The 26,465-nt window shown below is 42.8% G+C and overlaps 2 protein-coding genes across 7 annotated transcripts in view; one reads left to right on the top strand and one right to left on the bottom strand.

Annotated features, from left to right (window-relative positions):
* The window catches only part of LCA5L (lebercilin LCA5 like), a 34,142-nt gene extending 29,599 nt beyond the window's left edge, over positions 1 to 4,543 (bottom strand). For 2 of the 4 annotated variants that reach the window (XM_073360521.1, XM_073360547.1), the window contains exons 1-2: positions 4,461 to 4,505; positions 1,097 to 1,449 (exon numbers count right to left, since the gene is read on the bottom strand). In XM_073360521.1, coding sequence (XP_073216622.1) covers positions 1,097 to 1,449; positions 4,461 to 4,501 — 394 coding nt within the window. In that variant the 5' untranslated portion in view covers positions 4,502 to 4,505. Of the gene's footprint in view, positions 1 to 1,096; positions 1,450 to 4,460 lie in introns of all 4 variants that reach the window. The other 2 variants (XM_073360528.1, XM_073360538.1) reach the window with 2 other exon arrangements.
* The window catches only part of SH3BGR (SH3 domain binding glutamate rich protein), a 93,407-nt gene that overhangs the window by 35,128 nt on the left and 31,814 nt on the right, over positions 1 to 26,465 (top strand). For all 3 annotated transcript variants that reach the window (XM_073360578.1, XM_073360569.1, XM_073360560.1), the window contains one exon: positions 25,911 to 26,096. In XM_073360578.1, the coding sequence (XP_073216679.1) occupies positions 25,974 to 26,096 (123 nt within the window). In that variant the 5' untranslated portion in view covers positions 25,911 to 25,973. The remainder of the gene's footprint in view (positions 1 to 25,910; positions 26,097 to 26,465) is intronic.

Below are 26,465 nucleotides of genomic sequence, written 5' to 3'. Positions count from 1 at the left end.
CTCATGGTAAGGCCAGACCTGACGGATTCATAGATTCCAAGGCCAGAACGGACCATTGTGATCTTCTAGTCTGACCTCCTGTGTAACACGGGCCACAGAACTTCCCCAAAATAATTCCTAGAGCAGAGCTTTTAGAAAAATATTCAGTCTTGATTTTAAAATTACCAGTGATGGAAAATCCACCACAATCCTTGGTAAATTGGTCCAGTGATTTATTACCCCTCACTGTTAAAAAATACACTTTATTTCCAGCCTGAATTTGTCTGGCTTTAACTTCGAGACACTGGATCATGTTACAGATGAAGGTTGGGGAGGGGATTACACAAACAAGTGATTACACAGTGAAGTTAGCTGGTGTCCTGTTAATTCCATGATTTTTCACTATAGTGTGTTCTAGTTTTATTTGTTTATTTTCTCTAGTCTGTCTTATTAACAATTCTTTGAGGGAAAGACTAGGTTTATGGGCCTTTTGGAAGAAGTATCTCAAAAGGAGGGGCTTGAAGGAGATAGGGGTGGAGGCATGATGGATGAGGTCATGGGAGTTGGGAATTCCAGTTGTATGGGGCTGCATGGAAGAAGGCTCAAAGGGTATGTCTACATTGCAATAAAAGACTCATGGCTGACTCATGTCAGCTGAATCAGGCTCGCAGGGTTAGGCCTGTGGAGCTATAAAATTGCAATGTAGACGTTCAGGCTCGGGCTGGACACGTTTTTGGGACCCTGCAAGGGTCTTGGACGGGGTAGGAGTTGGCCCCTGAGTTTTACAGTCACTTTGTGCACTTGAATGGTGGAAATTAAGGAAATCCATTTCCAGACATGAAAGTAAAAATGTGGGTTTGATGGGGGATATTTTCTTTATTGTTAGTGTTTACACAGAAGGAATATATTTTGTATAATATGGCTAATTCAATATTACATTGGCTGACAAATGAGACTGAAATAGACCTAAAACAAAAAACTTATTTTTATTTTATGTGACATATTAAGACAAAAACTGTCAAAATTGGGGATAGTACCAATCTTCATATGTATATTATTTAGCTATTGTCAAAAATCTAATTCATTAGTGGGGAAACAAGAACAATGTTCTTTTTACCTTTTGGCTGATCATTTTTCTTATTTTTCTTCTGTAGTTTCTTCTCTTTGGTTCCTGACAGTTCTAAATAATTGCTATTGCCAGCTGATTCCAAATAGTCAGTGAGAAAATCATCAGAGTAGTTAACATGAGAACTTTCACTTTCACATTCTCTACTGCACCTACTATAATCATTAATTCTGCTACTACTGCTGCTTCTGGTGCTCTTACTGGTCCTAGGAGATTCATTACTGCCTCTGCTTCTTGTGTAGCTTTCTGACTTACTATCTTCTGGCACTATAATACGGAGGAAACAGTCATCTAGGGCCATCATTGTGTTGCTAGTAGAGGACATTGTAAATGGGTTCCATGACCTATCAGGAGTGGAATGTTTGTCAGTTTATACACATAAACATGAAAAAACTTAGTATTTATTTGCCTGTTCAAAAGTATATTTTCTCCTTAAGTCTAATAGAAACAGACAATTGTGTGGGCTGAAATAAGGCAATAATTTAGGGCTCATCTTCACTGCAACAATTAGTTCAAGTTATGGTTGCCACCTTTGTAATATTTAAAAAACGGACACTCCAGCAGGAGAGCTAGAACCTCCCCTTCCTCATCCTTGCCCCACACCTTCCCCCTGAAGACCTGTCCCTGCCCAACCCCTTCCCCCCAGGCTTCATCCCTTCCCTGCCTCTTCCCCTGAGGTCCCACTCCTTCCCTGCCCCATCCCCCTGAGGAAGCACCCCCATTTGCTCCTCTTTCCCCTTCCCCCCGTCACTTGCAGCTCTTCCCCTCTCTCCCCCACCTCTGCCCGGGTTGGGAGGTACTTGCCTGCAGAGCCGGGGCTGGGAGCTGCAATGCCCATAGAAGGCAGCCCCGGCTAAATAGTGGCTGGTGTAGGGTGATGACTCTGCGCCTCCCTGCCTCCCCGACCCGCAGTAACCAGACTTTGGGTGTCCAGTCAGTAGATCTGACCAGACATTGTCAGGTCCCCTTTTCAATAAGACTTTCTGATCGAAAACCGAGCACCTGGCCACTCTAGTTCAAGTTAGTACTCAGATTAATGCACTGGAGCTAGCCTAGCTCAAGTGCGACCACACTTCAAAACAAATGCCACCCGTCAGCCTCAAGGGGTAGGGAAACTTGATGGGGCCATCAGTGAAAGAGCTTACCCTGAGTTATGGGTTATATGGTAGGAGCCCTGTAACTCCCACACTGGAAACAATTAAATTGCTGGTACAGGAGAGTATATGTGATGGGCAGGTAGCACCCCTCCCCTGTATTTAAAATTTAATAAAAGTTGTGGCCTGCTACTTAAAATCCATCAATGTGTCTGTCCTCATTTCACCATTGTGTCCAACTCAACATTGGAGTTACAGAGTGATTTGTTTAGCAGCATAGAGTGACTGGAGAAGCTGTTGCTGAGTTGTAACTGGACCTGTTGTAACCCTACTACATTACTAGTTCGAGCATTAGAAGCACTGGAGCTTCAACTCCCCAGGGCATGGCTATTCTGTATCTGGAAGGGAGCCTCCCAGTCCAGGTCCACACACTCATGCTAGCAGGGCTCATGTTAGCATTCTAAAAATAGTTTTGTAGACGCTGCAGCTAGCCTGGAGTTTGGCCTCTGAAGCCTGGCAAGGGGCTTAAGAGCTCATGCTCCAGACTGAGCCACAATGTCAAAGCAATGTCTATACAGCTATTTCTATAGTGCTAGCACAAGCCCCGCAAGCATGAGTCTGTGGACCCGAGCCAGAAGGCTCATTCCCAGATGCGGTGTAGACATGCCCGGACAGGCCAGCTAGCTCAAGCTTAAAACACCATCTACTTCCAGCTAGAGATTTTTGTGTGTGGATGGGAGTTGAGTTAGGGATAACGCTCGAGTTATAACTCAAGGCTAACTGTGCTGTGCAGACAAACCCTTAGATTCTAGAAAGAGAATACTATACATAATCTTTGTTATTTAAGAGCTTAACACCATATAGGCATATGTTCTCAGGAGTCTCAGAAGAGGGACAAAATTTAGTGTACCAGTCGGGGAGTTCATATTAAATAGTGAGGATAAAAAGAAATAATAAACTCTATTTTATTCAGAAAATAACATCAAACTAAGACATTTCCAGATTTATGAGTCCTTGACTTAGGTACATTTTCATGTGCTTTTGCCATATATTCAAAGAGGCGCAATTGCATTTGAAAATGTGTCCTTTCCTCCCTCCACTCGAGTTTTCGAGCAAAATGAACTGTGAATTTTGGTGAGTTTTTCAGAAAATAGGGCAATTTTCATATTGATAAAAAGACAGAAAATACCTGAGGGGTTTTGTTTCTGAATATTTCACACACTTCTAGTTATTATTCACATGAGATCGGAACAACAAATCAGAGGATGTGTAATTGCTTATTCACTGCATTTTACTTATTGGAGCTACTAGGAGCTAGCACAACAGATTAAGTTATGCTTTCAGCAGTGCCATTTTTAAATTGTGATTCTTCGAAGGACTGCTTCCTGTGTGGGGTTCACCCTGCCTCCTCTTCACATCATATGAAACCTGTCAGGGGAATTCACCCCTGTGCAGGGACCTCTCCTCTCTCCCCACAAGGGATACCCTAATGCATGGGATATTCTGGGAGCAGATGGGGTGGGAAGAGTGGCAGGGGCAGTACTTTGCCGCCGTGATTCTGGGCCACTGCAATGATCCATCAGGGATCAGAAATCATCTTTTAGCCTAGGTATTAGGCAAGGGTCTACATTCGAACACGGTTTACAAACTCCGTTTCAACCATCATTTGGCCCCAGGCATCCAAAAGCAGCAAAAATAGGGGTGAGGAGTGGGGAGAGGGGAGAGATTAATTATGGTTTGAAGACAGTCGAAAGAAAGAACAGGACAGCACAGCCTGGGTGAGGAGGGTGTTACCATATGGTTCAGTGGGTCCCCCAATCAGCCAGTCCAAGGCCCAGGGCACCACCAGGCCGCCTCAGTCTGAAGAACAAATGGGCTTAGGGCAGGAATGGGATGGAGTTAGAATCTGGGACACCACAAGCCCTACAAGGGATGGAGATGCTGCCAGGAAGGTCAACCTGGTTGAGGGGCCCCCTGGAGCTCCTCTGCACCTCTCTCCTGCACAGATAGAGACCCCCTTCCCTCCCCGCACTGTCCCCCCTACTCCCCTGCCCCCCCACAGGTAAGCCCCCCCTTCTCTCCCCGCACTGTCCCCCTACTCTCCTGCCCCCCCCACAGGTAAGCCCCCCCTTCCCTCCCCGCACTGTCCCCCCTACTCCCCTGCCCCCCCACAGGTAAGCCCCCCTTCTCTCCTCGCACTGCCCCCCCCACTCCCCTGCCCCCCCACCCCGCACAGGGAGGGGCTCTCATCCCCTCGTTACCTGGCTCTCTCCACTGCCCTAGCGGGAGAAGCTGTTTTCATTTCTTTGTTGCTATGGGAACGGGGCACTCTGGCGCTGTGCATCCTGGGGCTTGTAGTTCAGTGTTCTCAGGGGGGGGTTGTTGCTTCAGCCGCCTTCCCCTTCCTATTTCTGCTCGATCCCTCCCACATGCTCTCTCCTCTCCTCGCCTTCGCACCCCTCCCCCCCCCCCGTCCCCGCTTTCTATATTCGGGAATAAATGCACTCTGTGGTGTTTGCCTTGCTGCCCCCTACACCAGTTATCAGAGCCCCCAATATCCACCCACAGGGGTTGAAAGGGGAAGGCCACCCCGGATCTATTTTACAGTGAACAGCAGCAGTGATCGCTCCTGTTGCTCGCTCCATCAGATCCATGTAATAACCCCCAATGTCTGATGCCTTAGAAACACACCAGGCTCTCTTCTCGCTACAATCCCAGCAGTGCTATTATGCTGTAGGGAGCCTATGACTGAGGGGTGAAACACACACAGCAAAATCCTCCCTTACAGGCTATCCCAAAGAGAGAGGAGGCAATAACACACCCAGCCTTATTCTCAAGCTCCAGAGAAAGGAGGGGCTGAAATGAAATTAATTGAGTATATTAGGATAAAAAATATTAATGAAAAATTTAAATAGATATTTTACTCATATAATTATAAACATTGAAACAATTTTCTTCAAACCTGGGAATAAAAGGAATTGTGCCCCACTGCATAAACCTTGAATATGACGTTTTAAATCAATAGAAATTTGGGCCAGATCCTGTTCAATGGGAGTTTCAGGTACAGAGTGCCTACAGGATCTTGCTCTTGATAGTTGGGTAATAAAAATGAGTAATGCACTGTTCATCATTTTGTCACAGTCCTGCAAGGTACTAAATGCCTTAATGGCCCCATCCTGTGAATACTGGTATGTTTAATAATTATTAGTGGCATGACTATTCATGATAGTTGGTACTATGACTTGTAGAAAATGATTACAGGATGAGACCCTTCATTTGTAATTCTGCAAAGCATTTTGAGGCCTGTAAAAGATGCTATTCAAATCAATAAATAAAAGTAATAGTTGAAAACTGGCTAAACTCTTTATTTTGTGATTTTTTTAATTTATTTTAATAAAGAAACCATAAAAATACAAAAAGGTAAATGACTCAGCTTGTATATGTTACCAGATATTGCACATTTTTGCAGGCTATCCAATAGAATTATTCTGTTATACCACTTTACAGCTTGTCAGAGCTGCACAACCAGACAATATAAAACCAGATAAGAAAAGGAAAGAGGGGAGTGGAGGTGGGGCAGGATGGAGGGAAAAAAACAGAGAGGACAGATGCAATGGAAGTCTGGCATTATTTGAGCTATCTCAGCATTCGTTATCCAAATTTAACAAAAAACAGGGTCCAAGTTTCTTTGAATTCATATCATTGCTCTGCTCTAAAATAATTTTTGTTGAATTTAGTAAAAAAAAGTCTCCTGGGTAAATGCTTGTATGCTGAGTTTTAGCATGAAGTACGATTTTTTTTTTGGCATAGTTTCTTTTTTTGTTGTTTTTTTAGAAAAATTGTCAGCGAAAGCTTTTTACTACCTGTCTTCACTACTTGTAAGACTGCCTCTCGCCTCCTTACTGGAGAAGCAGGTGACAGAGATTGAGAAATAGTGAACTTTATAAAGTATCCATTCTGTTGACACTGTTGTTTGTTTGACATTCTGTTGTTTGTTTTCAATAAATTTCTTCAGAATTCCATTTACATAAAGAGGGAAATAATTTTTCACACAACAGAGCAATGTATCTTTAAAATTATATAATGGTCCAAATAGGTAGTAAGTCATTTGCCAAGTGCAGTTCTTACTACTTACTATAAGTATAACTCTCTTGGAGTCAATTATAGTTAGCATTATGTTCAGTGTTAAGCATTTGCAGGATTGGAGCCTTGAAGCCTTGAATCTTAAAGTTAAACATTTTAAAACGTTTTGCAGAACTGAGGCCTAAATTCTTGAGGCCTAATTCACCTCTGGCATTAGGAGTCTCAATTCCATTGAAATCAATGGAGATGAGCCTACTTACACCAGTTGTGAATTTGGCCCTTACAGTTTAAAAATGTGATATTTCACATTCCTAAAATAAAGTTCATTCTGAAAGATCCCCAAAAGCTAAACAATATGTGTATTCAGCACCACTGACAGGCAGCCGTCTATGGGAGGAAAAGCAGCAATCACATGGAAAACCAGTGCCCTGTACTACTCAGAGAAGAGAATATTTTCACAAGGAAACCTGGCCCTACTTTTACAAAAAGTACCATGGGATCTTCATTGGCCACATAGAGTACAGAAAAACTTATTTTTTAGTGTCTCATGCATAGAGTCATCCGCATGCCTCCCCCCCATCTTGCCCACCCCAAAATAAATTCACAATGACCTAACATATATTGCAAAGAGAAAATAGAGCCATAAAGTTTGGATCCTGATCTGAATTTCGCAAAGCCTCAGAGTGTTTGAAACTGCGGCTTTAGTTCAGGCTGATCTCAGAATTGTTGTTTCCAAATTGTTTTGTTTTTAAAGGTAGAGTTTGTGGGTGTTACTCTACGTATAAACTTCAAACTGAGGCTCCTTATTTTAGTCCAAGAGTGGGTGTGAGCTCTTGAATACAGGGGATTATTATGAAAATGCTGACATCCCTTTAAACTTTGTTCTGCAGCTTTGCAAACTCTTCCAACACTCTTTCCCCTCCCCTCCCCACCAGCATTTCCCTTGCCCTGTCTGATTGGTGCACCACTCTCCCTTGCCTTTTATGGACTGTCACCGGGTCAATTCTAAAGTGAAGAGGCTAGGGGCAGGTGCAAGTCTCTCTGCTATAGATACTTTTGCCAACCAATCCTCTCCCAGCTTCTAGGCTCCCAAAATACCTAAAAGAGCCAATGAAGTTGGGAAAGCCCAGGATAACAGTGGGAGGGAGAGGCTAAAACTGGTTAGATTGATGTGGAGGGGAGATTCATTTGGGAAGGGATTCTGGCTGCCCTGGGAGCTGTTGCATGTCAGGCTCACTCTCAGGGCTCCGGTGACTTGTAGATAACAGGATTGTTCTGGTGGTTCTCTTCTATAACGGTCAAAATGGTGATCAAAGTCTTTGTAGCCACATCTTCTGGGTCTACAGCGGTAGGTTACTCATGTAATGTATGTTTCACCCCTACCCTCTCTCTATCAGGATCAGTATTTTTGTGAATTAACTGGTGTCTAAGTATGGGATATGTATGTATTAGTTACCAGGTGAGCCTGGGTCTGAATGGGAGGGAAACAGTGAGATGTCTCTAGTCTCATATCTAATAGCTAATTCTTGCAAGTGCCTCCACACATGGAGAATTATAGTTAATAAATGTGGGTTGTGCGTATTTAAATTCTAATTGCAATTAATATATTGATGTCTAAATATAATTTCAGTTAATAGACTGAAATCTCTTTGCAAATAATATATACAATAGGTGTATACAAAATAGGCTATTCTGTTGCCCATTGCCCTAAAAATATTGAGCTAGGTTGTTTGCAGCAGAAATTATATATAGTTACTTTTGATCAATACTTTGTGACTCGGCTAGGGTTTAATGCTGTTGCATAGTGGATATTGTTTCCAGGAATAAGCCAGAACCAAAGTGAAAAGAGTAAAATTGTTCCCAGTTATTCCTCCCTGCGCCTTTTTTTCCCCCTTTTTTTTTTTGTCTCTTGAAAAGCTATACTGGAGATTTTAGTTTTGAACCTTGCTGCTGTAGCTGTCAGCACAACACGTTGGCTGAAGCTAAGGGCATGTGAAGAGAAGAGAGAGCTGGAAATCCAGGGGAGGTGGGAACTGGGAAAGGACTATTTCCTTTTATATCCAGTTCCCAGAGGAGCTCAGATTGCAGCCCTGCTTTAGCAATCACTCAATCACGGTGACACAGTAAACAAACTGGCTAGTGCATGCACATAACTGTAACTGCATCTCTACAGTTACACTGACACCACCTCCTTAAGAAACTTCCAGAGCAGAAGAGTTGAAAAGTACCGAAAAAGCTACCATTCTCTGGACGAGTCACTGTCTCTGGCAACTAAGTAGAGCCCCACTAATGCCTCAAAAGGATCATAACAGAGAAATGACAAAGCTCTTACTAACCTTGCTAACACAGAGCTTTTCAGCTTGAAACACTTTTATTGTAGACTTTTTAGACCCATTTTACCAACCTTTTGTTTTTATATGAAAAAATGAGATGTAAAGTATGAGAACAGCGATAAGGAAAATACTGTTGGGTTGCTAATCTGTAGTCAAGCACAGATTATTTAAATGGCTGTATAAATTGCCATCTACCTTGCACAGATTTACTCTTTTCTGATGTTTGATCATGGAAGGAAAGTCATACCTAGTTATCTTTGTTCCCAATCAGCTGTCCTTGAGGAAAGGCTGCAAGCATGACTGAAGTCACTCTGCAGACTTTTTTTACGTGTGTGCAATGGCTATCATTTTGGTTATTCCCAAGAATTGAATATGTGAGACTAGAGCATGAGCCTCTGGACTAAGGCCCCAATTCCTTAAAACACTTAGGCACGTGCTTAAATCATTGCTGCCAATGAGACTACTCATGCTTAAAACTGCACGTTTCAGTGCTTTCCTGAATCAGAGATACTGTATATTCACCTAGCTGGCATCTGTAGCAGATTCCTTTCTTCTATGGATAAGGCACTGAAATGAAAGGGACACATAACATGCCCTGAACAGTAGATTACATATGCTTATCATCCAGATGCACCAGTTTAAGCACTGCTAAAGCAATTTACTACTTTACTACTGAACTACTATTGCTAAGAAAGGTGATCAATGCCAGATGGACGTTATAAATTTTGCATTTTTTGAGCCCAATCTTCAGTCGTTGTTAGCTGTATATGAATATTATGCTTGTGAAATGTCAACACATTTTGGTTGACTTTTTTTTATTTTTTTTGTTAGTTGTGTAAAAATGGTTCAAGCACAACTTTAATTCTGCATTTCCTGGATTTCTAATGTTAGACAGGTGTGTTATGTTTATGCGTTGTTAAACACCACTGTTCTCAAAAGGTAACATACACTCAGACTATTGATATGGGCCTGCAAACTTAACTATTCCTTAACAAAATATTTTGCTTGAGTGATTTTTCTAAGAAGTCATATTGTTCTTATTGTAGTATTACTATAGAGCAATAGGAATGGAAAGTGCCCTTTTTTATAAACTTTAAATATATATAGCATGAAACTCATCTCATACAGAGGGCCAGCACAAGGCACACACATTGCTTAAGTCCCACTTAAGCCTTATTTTGTAGCAGTCTTGTATTGTCCTTCTGTGAATTTTATCAATTCAGAATTTAAATTGTACTGGTATTACTGATGCAGCCTCCAGTTTGGCTGTTACTTCAAATGCTTCTTATTTTGAAACAGAATAAAAACACGACTGGCCCAAACTCAAAAGGTGTAAGTCTGCGTAACTCAATTGTTGTATGTGGTGTTATAGTAGCTGTGTTGGTCCCAAGATATTAGAGAAACATGGTGGGTGAGGTAATATCTTTTATTGGACTAAATAAATTCTGTTGGTGAGAGAGACAGGCTTTCCAGCTGGACAGAGCAGAGCTCTTCCTCAGGTCTGGGAAAGGTGTCACAGCTAAATACAAGGCTGAACAGATAGGTTAGCATAAGTAGTTTGCACATATTTTAAAGGACAATTCAAGGTGAAGTGGTGTTAATGGGTGCTAACTGCTTATGCTAAAAGAAAAGGAGTACTTGTGGCACCTTAGAGACTAACCGTAAGGTGCCACAAGTCCTCCTTTTCTTTTTGCGAATACATACTAACACGGCTGTTACTCTGAAACCTGCTTATGCTAAATATTTATGTTCACCCTTGTATTTAGCTGTGATAATCTGAGTATCTTTCCCAGACCTGAGGAAGAGCTGTGTGTAGCCCAAAAGCTTGTCTCTCGCACCAACAGAAGCTGATCCAATACAAGATTTTACCGTGTCACCCGCCTTTTCTGTCTAGCTCAATTGTTGCTGTTTTAAAAATTACTCATATGGATCTGTATTTGCAATATGCTATTGACTTAGTAAAATATTTTCCCAAAGTGAGTCCAGTGAACCTGATTACATTTTGATGCCATAGACCAGATCCTCAGCTGGTGAAAATCAGTTAAGCTCTGGAGTGAAATCTATTGTATATATTTTTCCCTTACTAAATCTTTACATATTTTAAATACATTCTCTATTATAGATATCCTAATAGAAGCATTTAGTTGATGCAGAGCTATTCATTAAGGAAAGATGAAGATCAACACTTAATTTTAGCATCTAGATTTACCAAATGGTTGGCTTGAAAAAGTGATAACCATTGAAGTCATTTCCTAACTATCTCTTAAAGTGTTTAGAAATCCTGTAAGCTGATACATTTTCTTAAGAAGTACACTGCTGTATAATAAATAGAAAAGGGGGTTTCATTCTTAAGGAGAGAGAATACCATATCTCCTCCAATGTTCCTTACTGCCGTTCATGGTTATGACACCTCCGAAATCTTTTTATGTCACTTTATAAGCTCTTGTTATATCTGACCTTTTTATGTGCTCACCTGCCTTCTAAGAATCAATCTGTAATTATAAAAGGAGATGAGTCAATGCACTTAGAAGTGCTCCTTGTGTCTACTGCCATGCAGAGTGCTTGCAGGATTGGGCCCATACCTTGCATATTCTCAGTAAGTCCAATCATTTCCCTTCATAATAAGAGTGGCAGAGGGTGGGGTTCCTCTGTGCTGATCATCCTAGTCCCACACAAAAAGGGTTTGCCACTGTGAACAGAATCCCAGTGGGGGCATCTGAGGTCCCTCAGTTACGGTGAACTGCGAAGAATGGGGCTGACTATCCTCAAAGCTGGTGGATATTTCAGTACTTACATTTACCGAGCCAGCACAAAACAGCTTCTTTATTACCTCACTAGTTGCCCAGAAACCAACAACACAGTTCCCTTACAGTAACCCAGCCTCAGGCCTCCATCCAGGTACCCAAGTCAAATGTGATGAAGATTTCTGAAAGTCTTATTTCATCAATTCCAAAGGATCAGACACGTTACCTTCCAGGTTAATGGATATTCCCGATCTTAACCAAATACATGCTTACAGCCAATTCTTATTAACTAAACTAAAATTTTTAAAAAAGAAAAGAGACAGAGTATGGTTAAAAGATCAATATACCTACAGACATGAGTTCAATTCTTGAATTTCAGATACACAGCAGAGATGGTGAGCTTTGTAGTTGCAAAGAGTTCTTTTAGAATTTAGTCCATAGGTTATAGTCCAATGTCCAATATCATATTCAGGGTGTTTGCCGATGAACTGGGACCTCAGTCTTGCAGCTCAAACCACCCCTGATGAAGCTTACGCAGATCTGAGATGTCAGGATCAGGACCCAAAGGTCTTTTATATAGTTTTGGTTGACCATACAGTCATGGGTAAACAATAGTCTTTTGATGTAACCTCTTGTTTCCTAAGCACCACCTGTAATTAGTTACACAAATTAACATAGGGCAGTTTATCCATTAGGTAGTCTATTACAAACTTCAAAGAGAAATATAGACAATGACAGTATTTCACCCAAGATTCATCTAAATGTTAATATTCCCTTTTGATCTCTGAATTAATAGTTATAGTGACAGACAGGAACTGTCTGATTACATGGCTATCATCTAAGATACACACAATAAGTATCACCTTTCATTCTTTAACAATAGAGGTTTGCATTTCAAAGTTCTAGCCTTGAAAGGCCTTAATTGTCATTTCTAACATGTCTCTACAGGCTGACTCTGGGTTAGTTAGCCTGCAAGATGCTTAATCCTTTCCAGCCATGTGTTACACTCTTTATAAGATTCGTTGCAAGTATATAACAGTGGTCACAATAATGATTTGCATGATTATATTTTAACTAGATAATTTCACAGCCACCTGTTTGTGTAGCATTGTAGGGCTTATGTTGGTGTGATACAGTGTCTGTAGACACTGTATTACTTACCTTGGCTGTCTTGTCAATTTCTCAGCAGGAACCCTGAAATTGACAAGTTTCACAATGGTAGCCATGTTTGTCTGTTTCAGCAAAAACAACAAGGAGTCCTTGTGGCACCTTAGAGACTAACACATTTATTTGGGCATAAGCTTTTGTGGGCTAGAACCCACTTCATCAGATGCATGGAGTGGAAAATACAGGAGCAGGTATAAATACATGAAAAGATGTGATTTGCCTTACCAAGTGTGAGGTCAGTCTAATGAGACAATTCAATTGATAGCAGGACACCAAGGGAGGAAAAATAACTTTTGAAGTGGTAATGAGTGTGGCCCATTTCAGACAGTTGACAAGAAGGTGTGAGTAAAGTAGGGGGAAATTAGTATTGGGGAAATTAGGTTTAGGTTTTGTAATGACCCAACCTCTCCCAGTCTTTATTCAGGCCTAATCTGATGGTGTCCAGTTTGCAAATTAATTCCAGTTCTGCAGTTTCACATTGGAGTCTGTTTTTGAAGATTTTTGGTTGAAGAATTGCCACTTTCAGGTCTGTTATTGAGTGACCAGGGAGATTGAAGTGTTCTCCTACTGCCAGCAATGCCCCTCTGCCATGTATATTGGCCAAACCGGACCGTCTCTATGCAAAAGAATAAATGGACACAAATCTGACATCAGGAATCATAACATTCAAAAACCAGTTGGAGAACACTTCAATCTCTCTGGCCACTCAATAACAGACCTGAAAGTGGCAATTCTTCAGCAAAAAGTCAGAGTAAGAAGCCCAGGCGGCTTCCCCCACCTTGCTCAGTTGGGACCCTTGACTGTCTTGTCAATTTCATGGCTGAGTTGTGAAACTGACAAACCTGCCCAGCTCCTGGCAGGTAGTAGGGAGGGTGGAAGAGCGGTGAGAAGTTGGGGCACCTGGACCCTGCTCTGCAGGGGCAAGAAGCCTGGGCGGCTTCTTCCCACTCCCAAAGGGAAATGGGGAGCTGAGAGGGATGGGGGCAGCCTGCCAGGCATAGATGACTTGTGCCTCCCCATACTATGGGGGCACAAGCTATAGGGGAGAACACATGACTGACCCATGTGTATCCCCTGCCCAGTGACCCCTCCCACCCTGTGCCAAGCCTGGGGCTGCAGCGCTCTCCCTGCCCATTATCTGTTGGGGGGGAAAGGGGAGCTGTCTGTCCTTCTCTCTTTGCGTCTCATCGCACACATTTGTCCGGCCACTCTCCCTGGCAGCTAGCTGGAGAGCTGCACGGAGCCGCTTCTGCCTGAGAGAGCCTGCTTTCATAAAATGTATTTCATAAAATGTAAACAACATATTTAGGCTTTTAATTCTTGCTGACCCTGATAACAATTGTGTGTGTTAATGTTTGGATTGGATAGTGTATATATCAGTCCACTGCATGGTTGCGGAGGAGGGGAGAGGAAAGAGGTCACATAGCAGGCACTTAGCCAGCTGAGGGCAAGTGAAGGCCTGTGTATTTGAAGTATTGAGCCCTTACACTTCAGTTTTACAATAACTCATCCATTCAGCAGGATTGTGCTGAATACAGAATAACTGTATTCTTTTACTTTGAAATACATGCCAGAGCACTAGTATCTGGGAGGGACGGGGTGGGTGAATTTGGCCAAATGTAGGCTTGAGCTCATATTGCAAACAGACAAACAGGATAGCATGCCGAGCCACAACAGAAGCAGCAATGTAATGAACATAAATAGTTCTGTCAGCCCATCAGAAACAGATTGTTTTTATCGCGTCAGATCAGAGAACTGCATCAACTTTATTTGCCAGCTTTAATGCTGCTATAAACTTGCTGACCAGATACCCTCTGCTGTTGCTGGACACCTATGGACAGTTGGTCAGTGGGTAAACTTTGGATGCCAGGGATATAGATGAAAATATTTTACTCCACAACAGATGAAACTACCAGTGGTTGCCAGGATGCAGCAGCATCACTCACTCAAATGTGGACCAGCTGCCCACCTGTCAGGGGAGCTGGATCAAAACAGTGATGCTGCAACCCTGTGCACCGAGGGTAGGTCACAGTGCACAGAATAGGGAGCCAAGCCCAGCCAGACCCATGGACCAGAAGTCACTTCAACTGGGGCAGGCGGTCTGGGAGGTCAAAGTGGGATAGTCCTGTGAAACCTGGGACTGTTGGGAGCTATGTGTGAGATCAGATCCTGTGGGCCCCACCTTAGGTACCCCTTTAGATTGATCTATATAGAGCTTTCATGGAGCCCACCTTTGGCACAAAGAGAATGCACCCTGTATGGCTGATTTATCTGCACCATCCCCTCACCCACACAAGGGTGAAGGAGACTTCAGTAATGTACACGAGGGCCTTGAATGGGCCTTCCACAAGGACATAAATTTCACCATTTGAGTGCATAGAAGAGCAGTGTCTGAACAGAGCATGAGCATGATGATTTCATCATATCCCCCTTAATGTATTCTTCTTCTTTCCACCCCACATCCACATCTCACACCCCTACCCCCTCAGGCACCTCCTGAATGGAGAGGAGGACAGCAGGGACCCAACAGCTGAACAAAAATTGGCAATTGGTCCTGCTTTGAGCAGGGGGTTGGACTAGATGATTTCCTGAGGTCCCTTCCAACCCTGATATTCTATGATTCTAACTCCCAGTCCAATCCCCTCCAAGGGACTGGAGGAAAGGAGCTGTTGTTCCATCTATGAGTCGACTATCCATTCCTTGTCCCTACTGAGATGCAAGAGTGGTAAAGGGGTGGAGTCAGGCTTGCACTGGTGATGGAGAGGGGTTGTTTACCTTAATCTGTACAGATGATAGCAAAAAGGGCATGCTATGTGTGAGCAGCATTTATTATTATTATTATTTACTACTATATTTTGGCATTTACTACTGGCACACAAAATAATAGGTGCAGTAGAGTTGCAAAATAGCATCTCAGGACTCAAATAATTTCACAGTCACTGCTTAAGTAAGCCCCACCACAGAGATAAGTGTTATCACTAAAGCCCTACTTCATGATATTGCAGAAACTGGGGATCCTGCAATATTTGTCTTCCTCTGCAATTTTGATTTTAATTACCCTACTTTATACGGTCCACAATTTTGCATACATTTTGAGTATCCAATTAGTACTGCACTAACATTCAATGTAAAAGGCTAAAGTGACTGGACTCAATTTCTACAGCAGTTGTGTTAAGACATTTAGTCTTTTGAATTTTACATTGTACCTGTCATAAATATAAAGGGAAGGGTAACCACCTTTCTGTATACAGTGCTATAAAATCCCTCCTGGCCAGAGGCAACATCCTGTTAGCTATAAAGGGTTAAGAAGCTCAGCTAACCTGGCTGGCACCTGAGGTCCAATAAGGACCAGTAAGGGAACAAGATACTTTCAGATCTTGCGGGGGGGGGAGGCTTTTGTTTGTGCTCTTTGTTTACATGTTGTTCTCTCTTGGGACTGAGAGAGGCCAGACAGAAATCCATCTTCTCCAACCCATCCTCATCCAAGTCTCCAATATTGCAACCAGTATAGGTAAGCCAGGCAAGGCAGATTAGTTTATCTTTTGGTTTATGTGAATTTTCCCTGTGTTAAGAGGGAGGTTTATTCCTGTTTTCTGTAACTTTAAGGTTTTGCCCAGAGGGGCATCCTCTGTGTTTTGAATCTGAATACCCTGTAAAGTATTTTCCATCCTGATTTTACAGAGGTGATTCTTTTACCTTTTCTTTAATTAAAATTCTTCTTTTAAGAACCTGATTGATTATTCATTGTTCTTAAGATCCAAGGGTTTGGGTCTGTGTTCACCTGTACAAATTGGTGAGGATTCTTATCAAGCCTTCCCCAGGAAAGGGTGTGTAGGGCTTGGAGGGATATTTTGGGGGGAAGATGTCTCCAAGTGGGCTCTTTCCCTGTTCTTTGTTTAACACGCTTGGTGGTGGCAGCATAGGGTTCAAGGACAAGGCAAAGTTTGTACCTTGGGGAAGTTTTTAACCTGAGCTTGTAAGAATAAGCTTAGGGGGTCTTTCATGCGGCTCCCCACATCTGTACCCTAGAGTTCAGAGTGGGGAAGGAACCCTGACAATACCGGTCACTTAAAAAAAAAAAAAAAAAAAAGAATGTAATATAGTTGCAGCAAAATGTCTGGTTATCAAAAAAATTAGCAGGCATAATATAACACTTAAGGGTTTATATCATTCCAGGATTTTTTTAAAAAACAAATAGGTGAACTCTGGCTTTTCCAAATTGCTGCTATTAATAAAAGTCCATTATTACTTTTCCGTGATTTTTCATGTCTTGTCCACAATTCAGCCGCAATTATTTGAAGATCATCCCGGGATTCAAGTAGGGCCTTAATGATTTTATAGCTGAGGCATAGAGCTGTTAAAGGTTATATGGGCAGGGATTGTTACTTTATCTAAGTACCCAATGCCTAGCACAATGGGGGCCCTGGTTGGGGTGCCTAAAGTTATTGCAATGCAAACAACAGATAACAGGTCTGGGGCAGAGATGAGAACAGAATTCCTATTTTCTGATTTCCATATTTTGTTCACCAATACAGTATAAGCTGTTATGATACTTTGTATGCCCTCAGTCCCGTGTATTGATACTAAAACACAGGCCAAGATTTTTATTCAGAACTGTTTTGAACATAGTACAATCGACTTTTACTGATACTTTTTAAAATCTGAAGCTGCCTCTGACCTGAGATAACATTAATGTGAGTCACACCTTTTACAACTATGTGTAAATAATGCATAATACAGCATTGACAGCTCCAGGCATTCAAAAATCATGACCCCCCACTAAGTACCACACTGGCTTAAGAATCACCAGATATTAAAAAATAATAAACGTTGAGGTCCTTCCCCCACCTCTGGTTTCCTTTTTTAAATGTCTCTGTATTTGTTTTACTCTCTGTCCTAATATTGTTTGAGCTGAATGTTCTATCCCACTATACCTATGTGAGTCTGAAATTAGACAAACCTTGTTTACCCATATTTAAAGCCATAAACTAGGGAATGCTGGGTTGCAGTTCAACTGTCGTTCCTCCTCACAAAGCTCTTGGAGCACTAGGTGATGTTGTGCCCTGTATACCATATGTGCTTAAATTCCTGTGCACAATGAGATGGGATAATGCTGGAATTAGAGCTGTCAGCAGTGTGTTTACTGGCTTTTATAGGATTAGGTATAAGCATTAGTATTGTTTGAATGTCTATTTTGTGTATGATTTATACAGATGTTCTCATGTTAATTTCTTTTGATGTGATGCCCTTGTGAGTGCCCAAGGCAACCCATCCTGTCATCAGAAAGTTTCCTTAAAAGAACTGTGCAGTTAAATGGCCTTTTTAAAAACGATCTCCTTTTAAAAACAAAACAAAACCACCTCTTAGACCTGGTCTACACTACACTGTTAGGTTGACGCAAGGCAGCTTTCATTGATCTAGCTGTGGATGTGTCTACACTTAAATTTTGCTCTCGCTGACTTAACTGGCCCACTACACCGACTTAATAACACCACCTCCCTGAGCAGCGTAGAGGCAAGGTCAGTGCAGTTAGGTCGATGCAGTGTCAGTGTAGACATTGTGTTACTTACATTGGTTGTTACTGGCCTCCAGGAGTTGTCCCACAATGCCCCACCCTCACTGGTCTGGTTACTGTTGTGAACTCTGCTGCCCAGGGGCCAGGCAGCCACTCCTCCCTTTAAAGCCCTGCAAATTTTTGAAATTCCTTTTCCTTGTTGCCCAACTTGGCAAACACACCTAGCAGCTCTCCATTGTAGTCTGCAGCTGACCAAGCTGGCTCCATGCTGCAGATGAGCTTCTGCCTGGAGTACCCAAGAGGTGTTAAATCTCCTGGTTCTGTGGGGAGAAGAGGCTGGGCAGACAGAGCTCTAATCCAGCTGTAGAAACGTCAACATGAACGAGCAGATTGGGCAGAGGATGCAGGAAAAGGGCCACAACAGGGACAAACAGCAGTGCTGTGTGAAAGCCAAGGAGCTGTGGCAGGCCTACCAGAAAGCCAGGCGGGCCAACAATCGATCTGGTGAGGAACCGCAGCATGCCATCCTCGGCGGAGACCCCACCCTCACCCCTAAGAGCCCCGTGGATACTTCGGAGGAGCCTGAGTCACAGGCCTCCACCATGAACGGAGAGGAAGAGGAGGTGGATGAAGGAGAGGAGGAGGAGTATGGGGGACAGGCGACTAGGTGATCCAGCTGTGTAGTGAGCCAGGCCATGTTTTTGACTCCACTGCAGTCCAGCCAGTGCTGACAGTCAAGCATGGCCTAGCCTGATGCAAGGGAAGGAACCTCTGGTAAGTATGCTGTTTGCTTTGAAATTGCAGGAATGGAACCCCCAAAGTAGCAGGACACATCTCTTGATTTACTCTTTTGTACTTGTGCTAGGAGAGGCAGTGAAACAACCAGGAGAGGTAAGTTGCTATGTGCTTTTCATTCCCCTCTAGAGTTAGTCAGAGGGGCCACACAGAGCAGTTGTTTATGTGCACCGGGGTATCCCGTGAATCCTCCGTAGAGATCTCGAAGTAACTCTCATGGAGGTATTTTGCAATCCTCTGCTGAAAGTTTCTAGGGAGGACTGCCTTATTTTTGCTGCTGTGGTAGTATACTTTCCCACACCACTCAGAGATTACGTCAGCCGACACCATTGCAGTGCACAGGCTAGCAGTGTATGGGCCTGGGTGGCATCAGGATGCCAGCACCGGCTGGGCTCTCTCTGTCTCTTTTACCCTCAGGAGTGAGATATTGTCTAAAATCACCACTGCCTGTGGAAAACGGTGTGAGTATTCAGTTCCATTGCCCTATACACATAGACTCGTGCCTGTGAGATATCCCCAACTATCCCTCATTTCCTTAATCTCTCCCCTTGACCTCCTGCTCCCTAGGCTCACCATGGCTCATGATGTGACTGGCGCTGTTCTGTATCAATCTCAAGGAGAAGTGAGAATGTAGTGGTTACAACTTGTGTGGATCAAAGGGAGTGAGTTCAGTAGCCTAAGTTTCAATTTCTGTTGTGAATACACTGATAATGGTACCCTCTGTGTGTTGTATCTTCAGCTGCTGGTATTGTGGCCTTGAGGGTCTCTCCCTCCACACTTGTGGAATGCCTGAGCCAGGTCAGGAGGAGAAAGAAGAGGACTTGGGATGATATGGTCCAGGAGATGCTGCAAACCTGTGCTGCATTAGAGAATGAGACCAGAGCCTTGAGGATGACCCTTGCAGACAGCGTGGAGAAGGAAAGAGTAGAAAGGAGAAAAGTCTGGGAGCTCAAGCAGGATAAGACGAAGGAGGTGCACCAGATATAATGGGCTTCTGAGGCAGCAAACAGAGATGCTGCGGATCTGATAGACCTGTAGGTCCAAGAATCCCATGCTCGCCTCCCTCTGCAGCCCATAGACAACTCAATGTTGGAATCTCCTGATGCCCCCCCCCCCCCCCCGCCCCCAACAACATTCCACGTGGCATCAGAGCCATGCACGAGCCTTACCCCTCCAACCCGGGAGACATTAAAGACAATCACAGCTCCATGTACACTAACCTGTGAAATACATGGCTGGTGTGCATGTACCTGAAATAGAAATGACTGTTCTTTCCCTTTCATAAGTTCTGTTCACTTAATTTATTAAGTTTTATTAAGTTCTATATGTGCTTTTTTATTTGCCTGATTACAGAATAAAATTCTATTTTTTTGGAACATAATTCATTTTTATTAGTTTGCAACATATGCTGTCTGGTGCTGAGGAGGCCTGACACTCACCAAATCCTGTTACTTCATTTTGTCACAGAACCCATAACATTATTCACAGAAAATATTAATAGGTGCATCTACATCTGCAATGCTATATTCCTACACACACAGCACTCACTGCAAGGTTCATATCAGGCTGTAAAAGCGCAAGGCCAGGTAGAGCACACTGCAGCAAGACACACTACTGTGGCTCACTATTAAAATGGTCATTCAAGGCCTCCCTGAACCATATAGCTCTGTGCTGAACTCTTCTTATAGCCCTTGCATCTGGCTGTTCATATTCACCAGACAGCCATTCCACCACCCAGCAAGAAACTTTCCCCCCCTGTTGCTTCACAGATATTATGTAGGTCACAGCAGGAAGCTATAACCATTGGGATTTTTTTTTTACTGAGGACTAATCTCATAAGTAGACAATGCCAGCGACTGTTCAAACGACCAAAGGCAAATTCAACTGTCACTCTGCACTTGCAGAGCCTGTAATTGAAACGCTCCTTGGTGCTGTTGAGATGACAGGTGTATAGCTTCATGAGCCAGGGGAGTAAGGGGTAGGCTAGGTCTCTCCGGATCACTATTGGCATTCCAACATTCCCAATGGGAATGGTAATCTGCTGGCCGGGAAAGAAAGTTCCTGCTTGCAGCTTTCTGAAAGTCCTCTGTTCTTAAAGATGTGCATGTCATGCACCTTTCCTTACCCAGCCCACATTGATGTCAGTAAAACATCCCCAGTGATCCACCAGCGCTTGCATTACCATAGAAAAGTAGCCCTTTCTGTTGATGTACTCTGTGGCAAGGTGGTCTGGTGCTCAAATAGAGATAAGCATGCCATTTATTGCCCCACCACAGTTTGGGAATCCCATTGCTACAAAACCATCCACTGTGTCCGGCACACTGCCCAGAGTCACAGTCCTGTGTAGCAGCAGGTGATTAATGGCCCTGTACACTTACATCACAACAGCCCCACAGTGGATTTCCCAACTCCAAATTGATTTTCGACTGACCGGTAGTAATCTGGCATTGCAAGTTTCCATAGTGCAATCGCCACTCGCTTCTCAACTGTAAATGCAGTTCTCATTTTGGTGTCCCTGTGCTGGAGGGCTCAGGCATTGGCGATGCATAGGGAGGCATGTGGGGTCAAGTGCACACCCCCCATTTCTTCTTGGTCTGCCAGGAGGGAGGGAGAGGGGCTCTGTCCTTCTGCTGTGCCTGCCTTCCAGCACACTCGGCCTCTGTCCTGGCAGCGAGGCCCAGGTGGGTAGCAGAGGGGGCAGGACCAATCACTTTTCACACTGGCAACTCTGGCTTCCTGTTCTGTGCAGCAGGGTGGCTGCCTGTGAGAGCCTGGCTTGGGAGGTTGTGCTTGGGCCCAGAACAGGCACTCCACCCTGTGCATTTGGTCTGTGAATGTCACCACCAACCTTTAATTGTTTCTTTCTATGTCCCACTGCAATCTAACCTCCAAGGAATTGTCATGTTATCCATGACTTTGCTTGCATCTCTGCAAATATTGCAGGATCAGATGGCCTGTGCTCACTATGCTCATCACAATAGTCAGAGCTGTGCAGGATGCATGTTTCTGCCAGCGATGGTGGACAGCAAGGAGGGATGAGCGAGTTGTGGGGATTTTGAAAAGAGGCATGAAATATTATGAGATGCAGATGAAATGATGGGATGGAGCACATAACTTTATGGGAAGTTGAACCCTTGCTCCCAGTCACTCCTGCATGACTCATTTTGGCCCCAGGAGGCATTGCGAAAACTTCCCAAAACACCCTGCGCTGGATGGTGATGAGTTGCACAGTGGGATAGCTACCTATGGTGCACTGTACTCTGCACTGATACAAGCGCTCCTGGTCAGGACGCACACCACCTACACGAGAAGCGTAGTGTGGACACTCACAAGAGACAAAATAATTGTGGCGGCTCTTTGCCTACATAACTTAGGTCAACATAATTTTGTAGTGTAGACATGGTCTTAGACCAGTGGTTCTTAACCTTTACTGCAGCCTGCACCCCTTTGGTTCTCAAAATATGTTCTCGCACCCCTTATCAAAAATTGTTGAAGTAGGTCAGTTCTTTAAACCTAGATATTTCATAACTGTAGAATGAAAGAGAGAGAATTATATATTTATTTTAATTTCACAATAAAATTAAGAATCCATGAAAAATTACACACTTCTTTTAAGTTTACCAGCTCACTGACTCTTTTGCTGTTGCTTTTGTTCAATGAGATTTGAGAAACGAGGAACTTTTTTTGAAATAGCCACACGCATGTCATCACTTGCATTTAGGTGGTTTCTGACCTTTGTTCTGATGTGTAAGAGTGATGAAAATCCTCTCTCACACACGTATGTAGTGGCAAATGGCACAAGGATCTCCAGCGCTGTCTTCGCCGGTTGTGGAAACGGTGCTAGTTGAGCACACTAGAAATGCTCAAGCTTCATTGTCTCAAACTCCATTAAGATTTGGCCATTGGCACGTAATTCAATGAGATCATCTTTCATCAAATCACTATCATTGATGGAATCCAGGTTAAAAAGAAATGGATCCAGTATCCATTTCTTTGCCACATCAAGATCTCTAGTGGAAAAATATCCTTGGAAAGAGTCACTCAACTGTTGCAAATGGTTTGTCACTTCCGTTGTGATGGTCATTCCTTCATTTTCCAAAACAACTGTTTCTTCAAGAAAAGGAAAGTTAGTGAAATTTCTTTTCTCAACACGCTTTATCCAAACTGGAAGTTTCTGAATAAAAGCAGATAACTTCTCTCTGGCTGTTACCGTGTTCATCCAGTTCCTTGCATAGATGTGTTGAGTTCATTTAGGTGTGTGAATACATTTGCCATGTACGCTAGGCAAAGGATAAACTCTCTATTTTCGAAGTCATCAACTAAATTACTGCTTTGGTTACAAAGAAACTGACTTATTTTTTCACGCATTTCAAAAATACGAGTAAGCATTCGGCCATGGGAAAGCCACCTCACTTCTGTATGGAAAAAAAGGACAATGTGCTCGGCACCAATTTCTTCGCAAAAAGCATGGAAGAGGCAATGATTTAGAGCACGTCCTCTGATGAAGTTTACCGTGCTCACCACAGTAGACAAAGTATCCTTCAATTTTGTAGGCAAAGTCTTTGCGGCACGTGCATGACGGTGCAACATACAATGTGTGATCATGATATGAAGTACTTCTTTCTTTACACAGGCAACAAATCCTGAATTTTTTCCTGGCATGGAAGGGGCACCATCGGTGCAAATTGATCCACACACGTCAAGCGTTATCCTATGCTCCAAAAAGAAGTCTTTGACGAGATTGAACACATCAATTACTTTCTTAGTTAATTGCAATGGTTCACAGAACAACAATTCTTCTAAGATTTCTTTCTCCTTTACGTACCGCACAAACACCAACAGCTGACTGTAGCCATCAACGTCAGTTGACTCGTAGAGCTGAATACCCACTTTAAGAGGACTAGCTTTGATATCTTTATAACATGCTGCAAGATATCCTGGCTCATCTCATGAATTCTAGAACGGATCACGCCATTTGACAAGGGAACTTGCTGAAGCTTCTTTTGTGCATCTGGTCCCAATACTGTTTTTGCCATTTCCAATGCACAAGGTTTCACTAATTCCTCAGCTGCTGTATGAGGCTTCTTTTCCTTGGCACACAAATATGCAACTTGATAGGATGCTTGTAACAAGGGCTTCTCAAGTGACACAAACCCAAACGTCCTCAAGGTTCCGCTACGATCAAATCGTGCCCTCGTAGACGTCAGGGTGTCAATGTCATGTCCAGCAGCCGCACCACCATGCTGTTTGTTGAAATGTTCAGACAGCTTCGATGGTTTGAGATTGGCGTTTGAAAATGATGAGCTGCACAGTACACATCGTGGTCGTTGATTTCCATCCTTCTCTTTCGTACAAGTGAACCCGTAACGAACACAGTCGTCCTTCCATTTGCGTTTCTTCGACATGGCAAGGGTTACTGAAATGAAAAAAATATATAAATGGAGATACGGGAGCCCATACACTTTTTTAAATGCATATTAAATATATGTAAAATAGTTTTGTTATTACTCACCACAAATAATAGTCCAGTAGGCACACAAAAATAGGGAAGTACTACCCAGAGATGTTGCGGAGTTTTGCTGTGGAAGTAAACTGTAACCAACGCACTAACAGTTAGAGGCTAACTGAATTCAAACAAAGCCGCGGCCCTGCCACATCATCATCTGCGCATGAGTCAAGAAATACCCTGCAACGTGGCGGTACACTGTATTTTGTAGCGAGATAACTTCACTACAATTAGCTTAAAAACTTGAAAATAAATGTTTTGTTTGTATATTACAGTAATCGTTTTACAAAACGTATAATGTTAATAAATACAGAGGTTTAATGAAACAAAGTAGCTGTACGTATGTGCCTGTGCTTAATTTGCGTTTTTGATGATTTGCCTTCTAAAAAAATCTGGCATGTCTCACACCCCCCGAAAGAGCACCCCAAGTTAACAACCACTGTCTTAGACTGATCAGTTGCATATTCACTTGTATGTTTTAAACACTTTGTATCAGTGTTTGCATCCCAAGTGTCTGTTTTAGCCCTTTTTACAAAGCTAAGTTTTTGTCCCAAAATTGTACACATTGTCATTTTATTTCTGTCTTAGTAGAAATAAACACAGAGGGGTTTTCATTATTATTTTTAACAATAACGCTAATGAAAATGAGTCCTTTAATAAAATGTTCTGACTGTCTACTTCTTCTCCAGCTTTTCAGTCTGATTAGATTATAGACACATAGCAGTAAATTAAATTGCAGGCTTATTTCCTGTCTCATTGCTAAGATCTGAATTACATTGGCTAGGTGGCATTGTGGGTTTCAGTGGTCAAATGTTTCATTTCTGCAAATCAGCTTTCAAATCATCTGATGAGTCACAAGCAAAAATTACCTTGGTGGGATCATTCTAGTAACCATTTTGACATGTCATTAAATTCCCACATGGTTTAGCAAAAGTGGCAGTAAGAGAGACCCAGGTCTGGAACACAGATGTTGCTGGTCACAGATTAGGTGCATGTGATTAGCAGAACTCTGTGAGGAAGCATGCATGGTGCTTAAACTCAAACTCATGCCATTAGTCCCTGAATAGTGCAGGCCTCTCACCAAACAAACAGAAAATAATCATCAGAATTATAGCTGCAAACTAATGGCATATGCTGCAGGATTGGTTTCTGGGTTCCAATTGCTCAGAATATTAGAATAAAAATGTACAAGTGACATGTTTAAATTTTATCTGATACACAATGGAAGTTATGCCCTAACATTGTGTATACAACGCTTCTTGATGTTCCTGTAAAACCGCAAAGCACAGATTGAGTGGGGAAAGTTTCCAATACAGGAGCTAAGGAAACATTTTTCATCAAGCATCCTTAATTGTACCTGTGGCCTAAGTGTTAAGGGGCAGGCCCAAAAGAAAAGATTCCTGGCAGAATAAAATTTCATAAGTAAAGACTAGCTTAAAGGAATCTGTTCTATATTGGATAAAGCATCAAGTTTGATATAGCTGCATTGGTTCTTAATATAACGATTCTATTTTTTTAGTTTACATGAAAATAACAATTCTTGTTTTTTCCTTCTGTCTTCTAACTAGATTAAGAAGAAACAGCAAGAAGTAGTGGGCTTCTTAGAGGCCAACAAGATTGACTTTAAGCAAATGGACATAGCTGGTGACGAGGACAACAGGAAATGGATGAGAGAGAACGTCCCAGGTGAAAAGAAGCCACAAAATGGAATCCCCCTCCCTCCACAGATCTTCAATGAGGAGCAGTACTGTGGGGTGAGATGTCATTTGATATTTTCATAACTTTGCAGACATTCTTCCTTCAGGACATTTCACAAGTGCCCTAAATTCCACCACTCTTCAAATCATTTGAGATCCTCTTTCGAGCTAATAGATTTAGGAGATGTTTCTTTAGCCCAGAAGAGAAAATAGAGGGCCTGATTGTCCCCTTTCACAGAGACACCTACAGGGAGGGAAAACTTATTAGGGAAACTCTGCTTGGTGAACTGCATGGAGTTTCCTAACTGTCCTCTGCAGAGACAGTGACTTGTGGGTTCAGTGAAGTACATGGAGTGTCAGCCTGCCACTCTTATGGGAGCTCCCTGGAAATCATGTGTTCCCTCCCACTTCACCACAGCCCCTAAT

This window comes from Lepidochelys kempii, chromosome 1 (assembly GCF_965140265.1).
Source record: "Lepidochelys kempii isolate rLepKem1 chromosome 1, rLepKem1.hap2, whole genome shotgun sequence".
In the NCBI taxonomy this organism is placed as follows: Eukaryota; Metazoa; Chordata; order Testudines; family Cheloniidae; genus Lepidochelys; species Lepidochelys kempii.
This window is presented reverse-complemented; position numbering and strand designations above follow the sequence as displayed.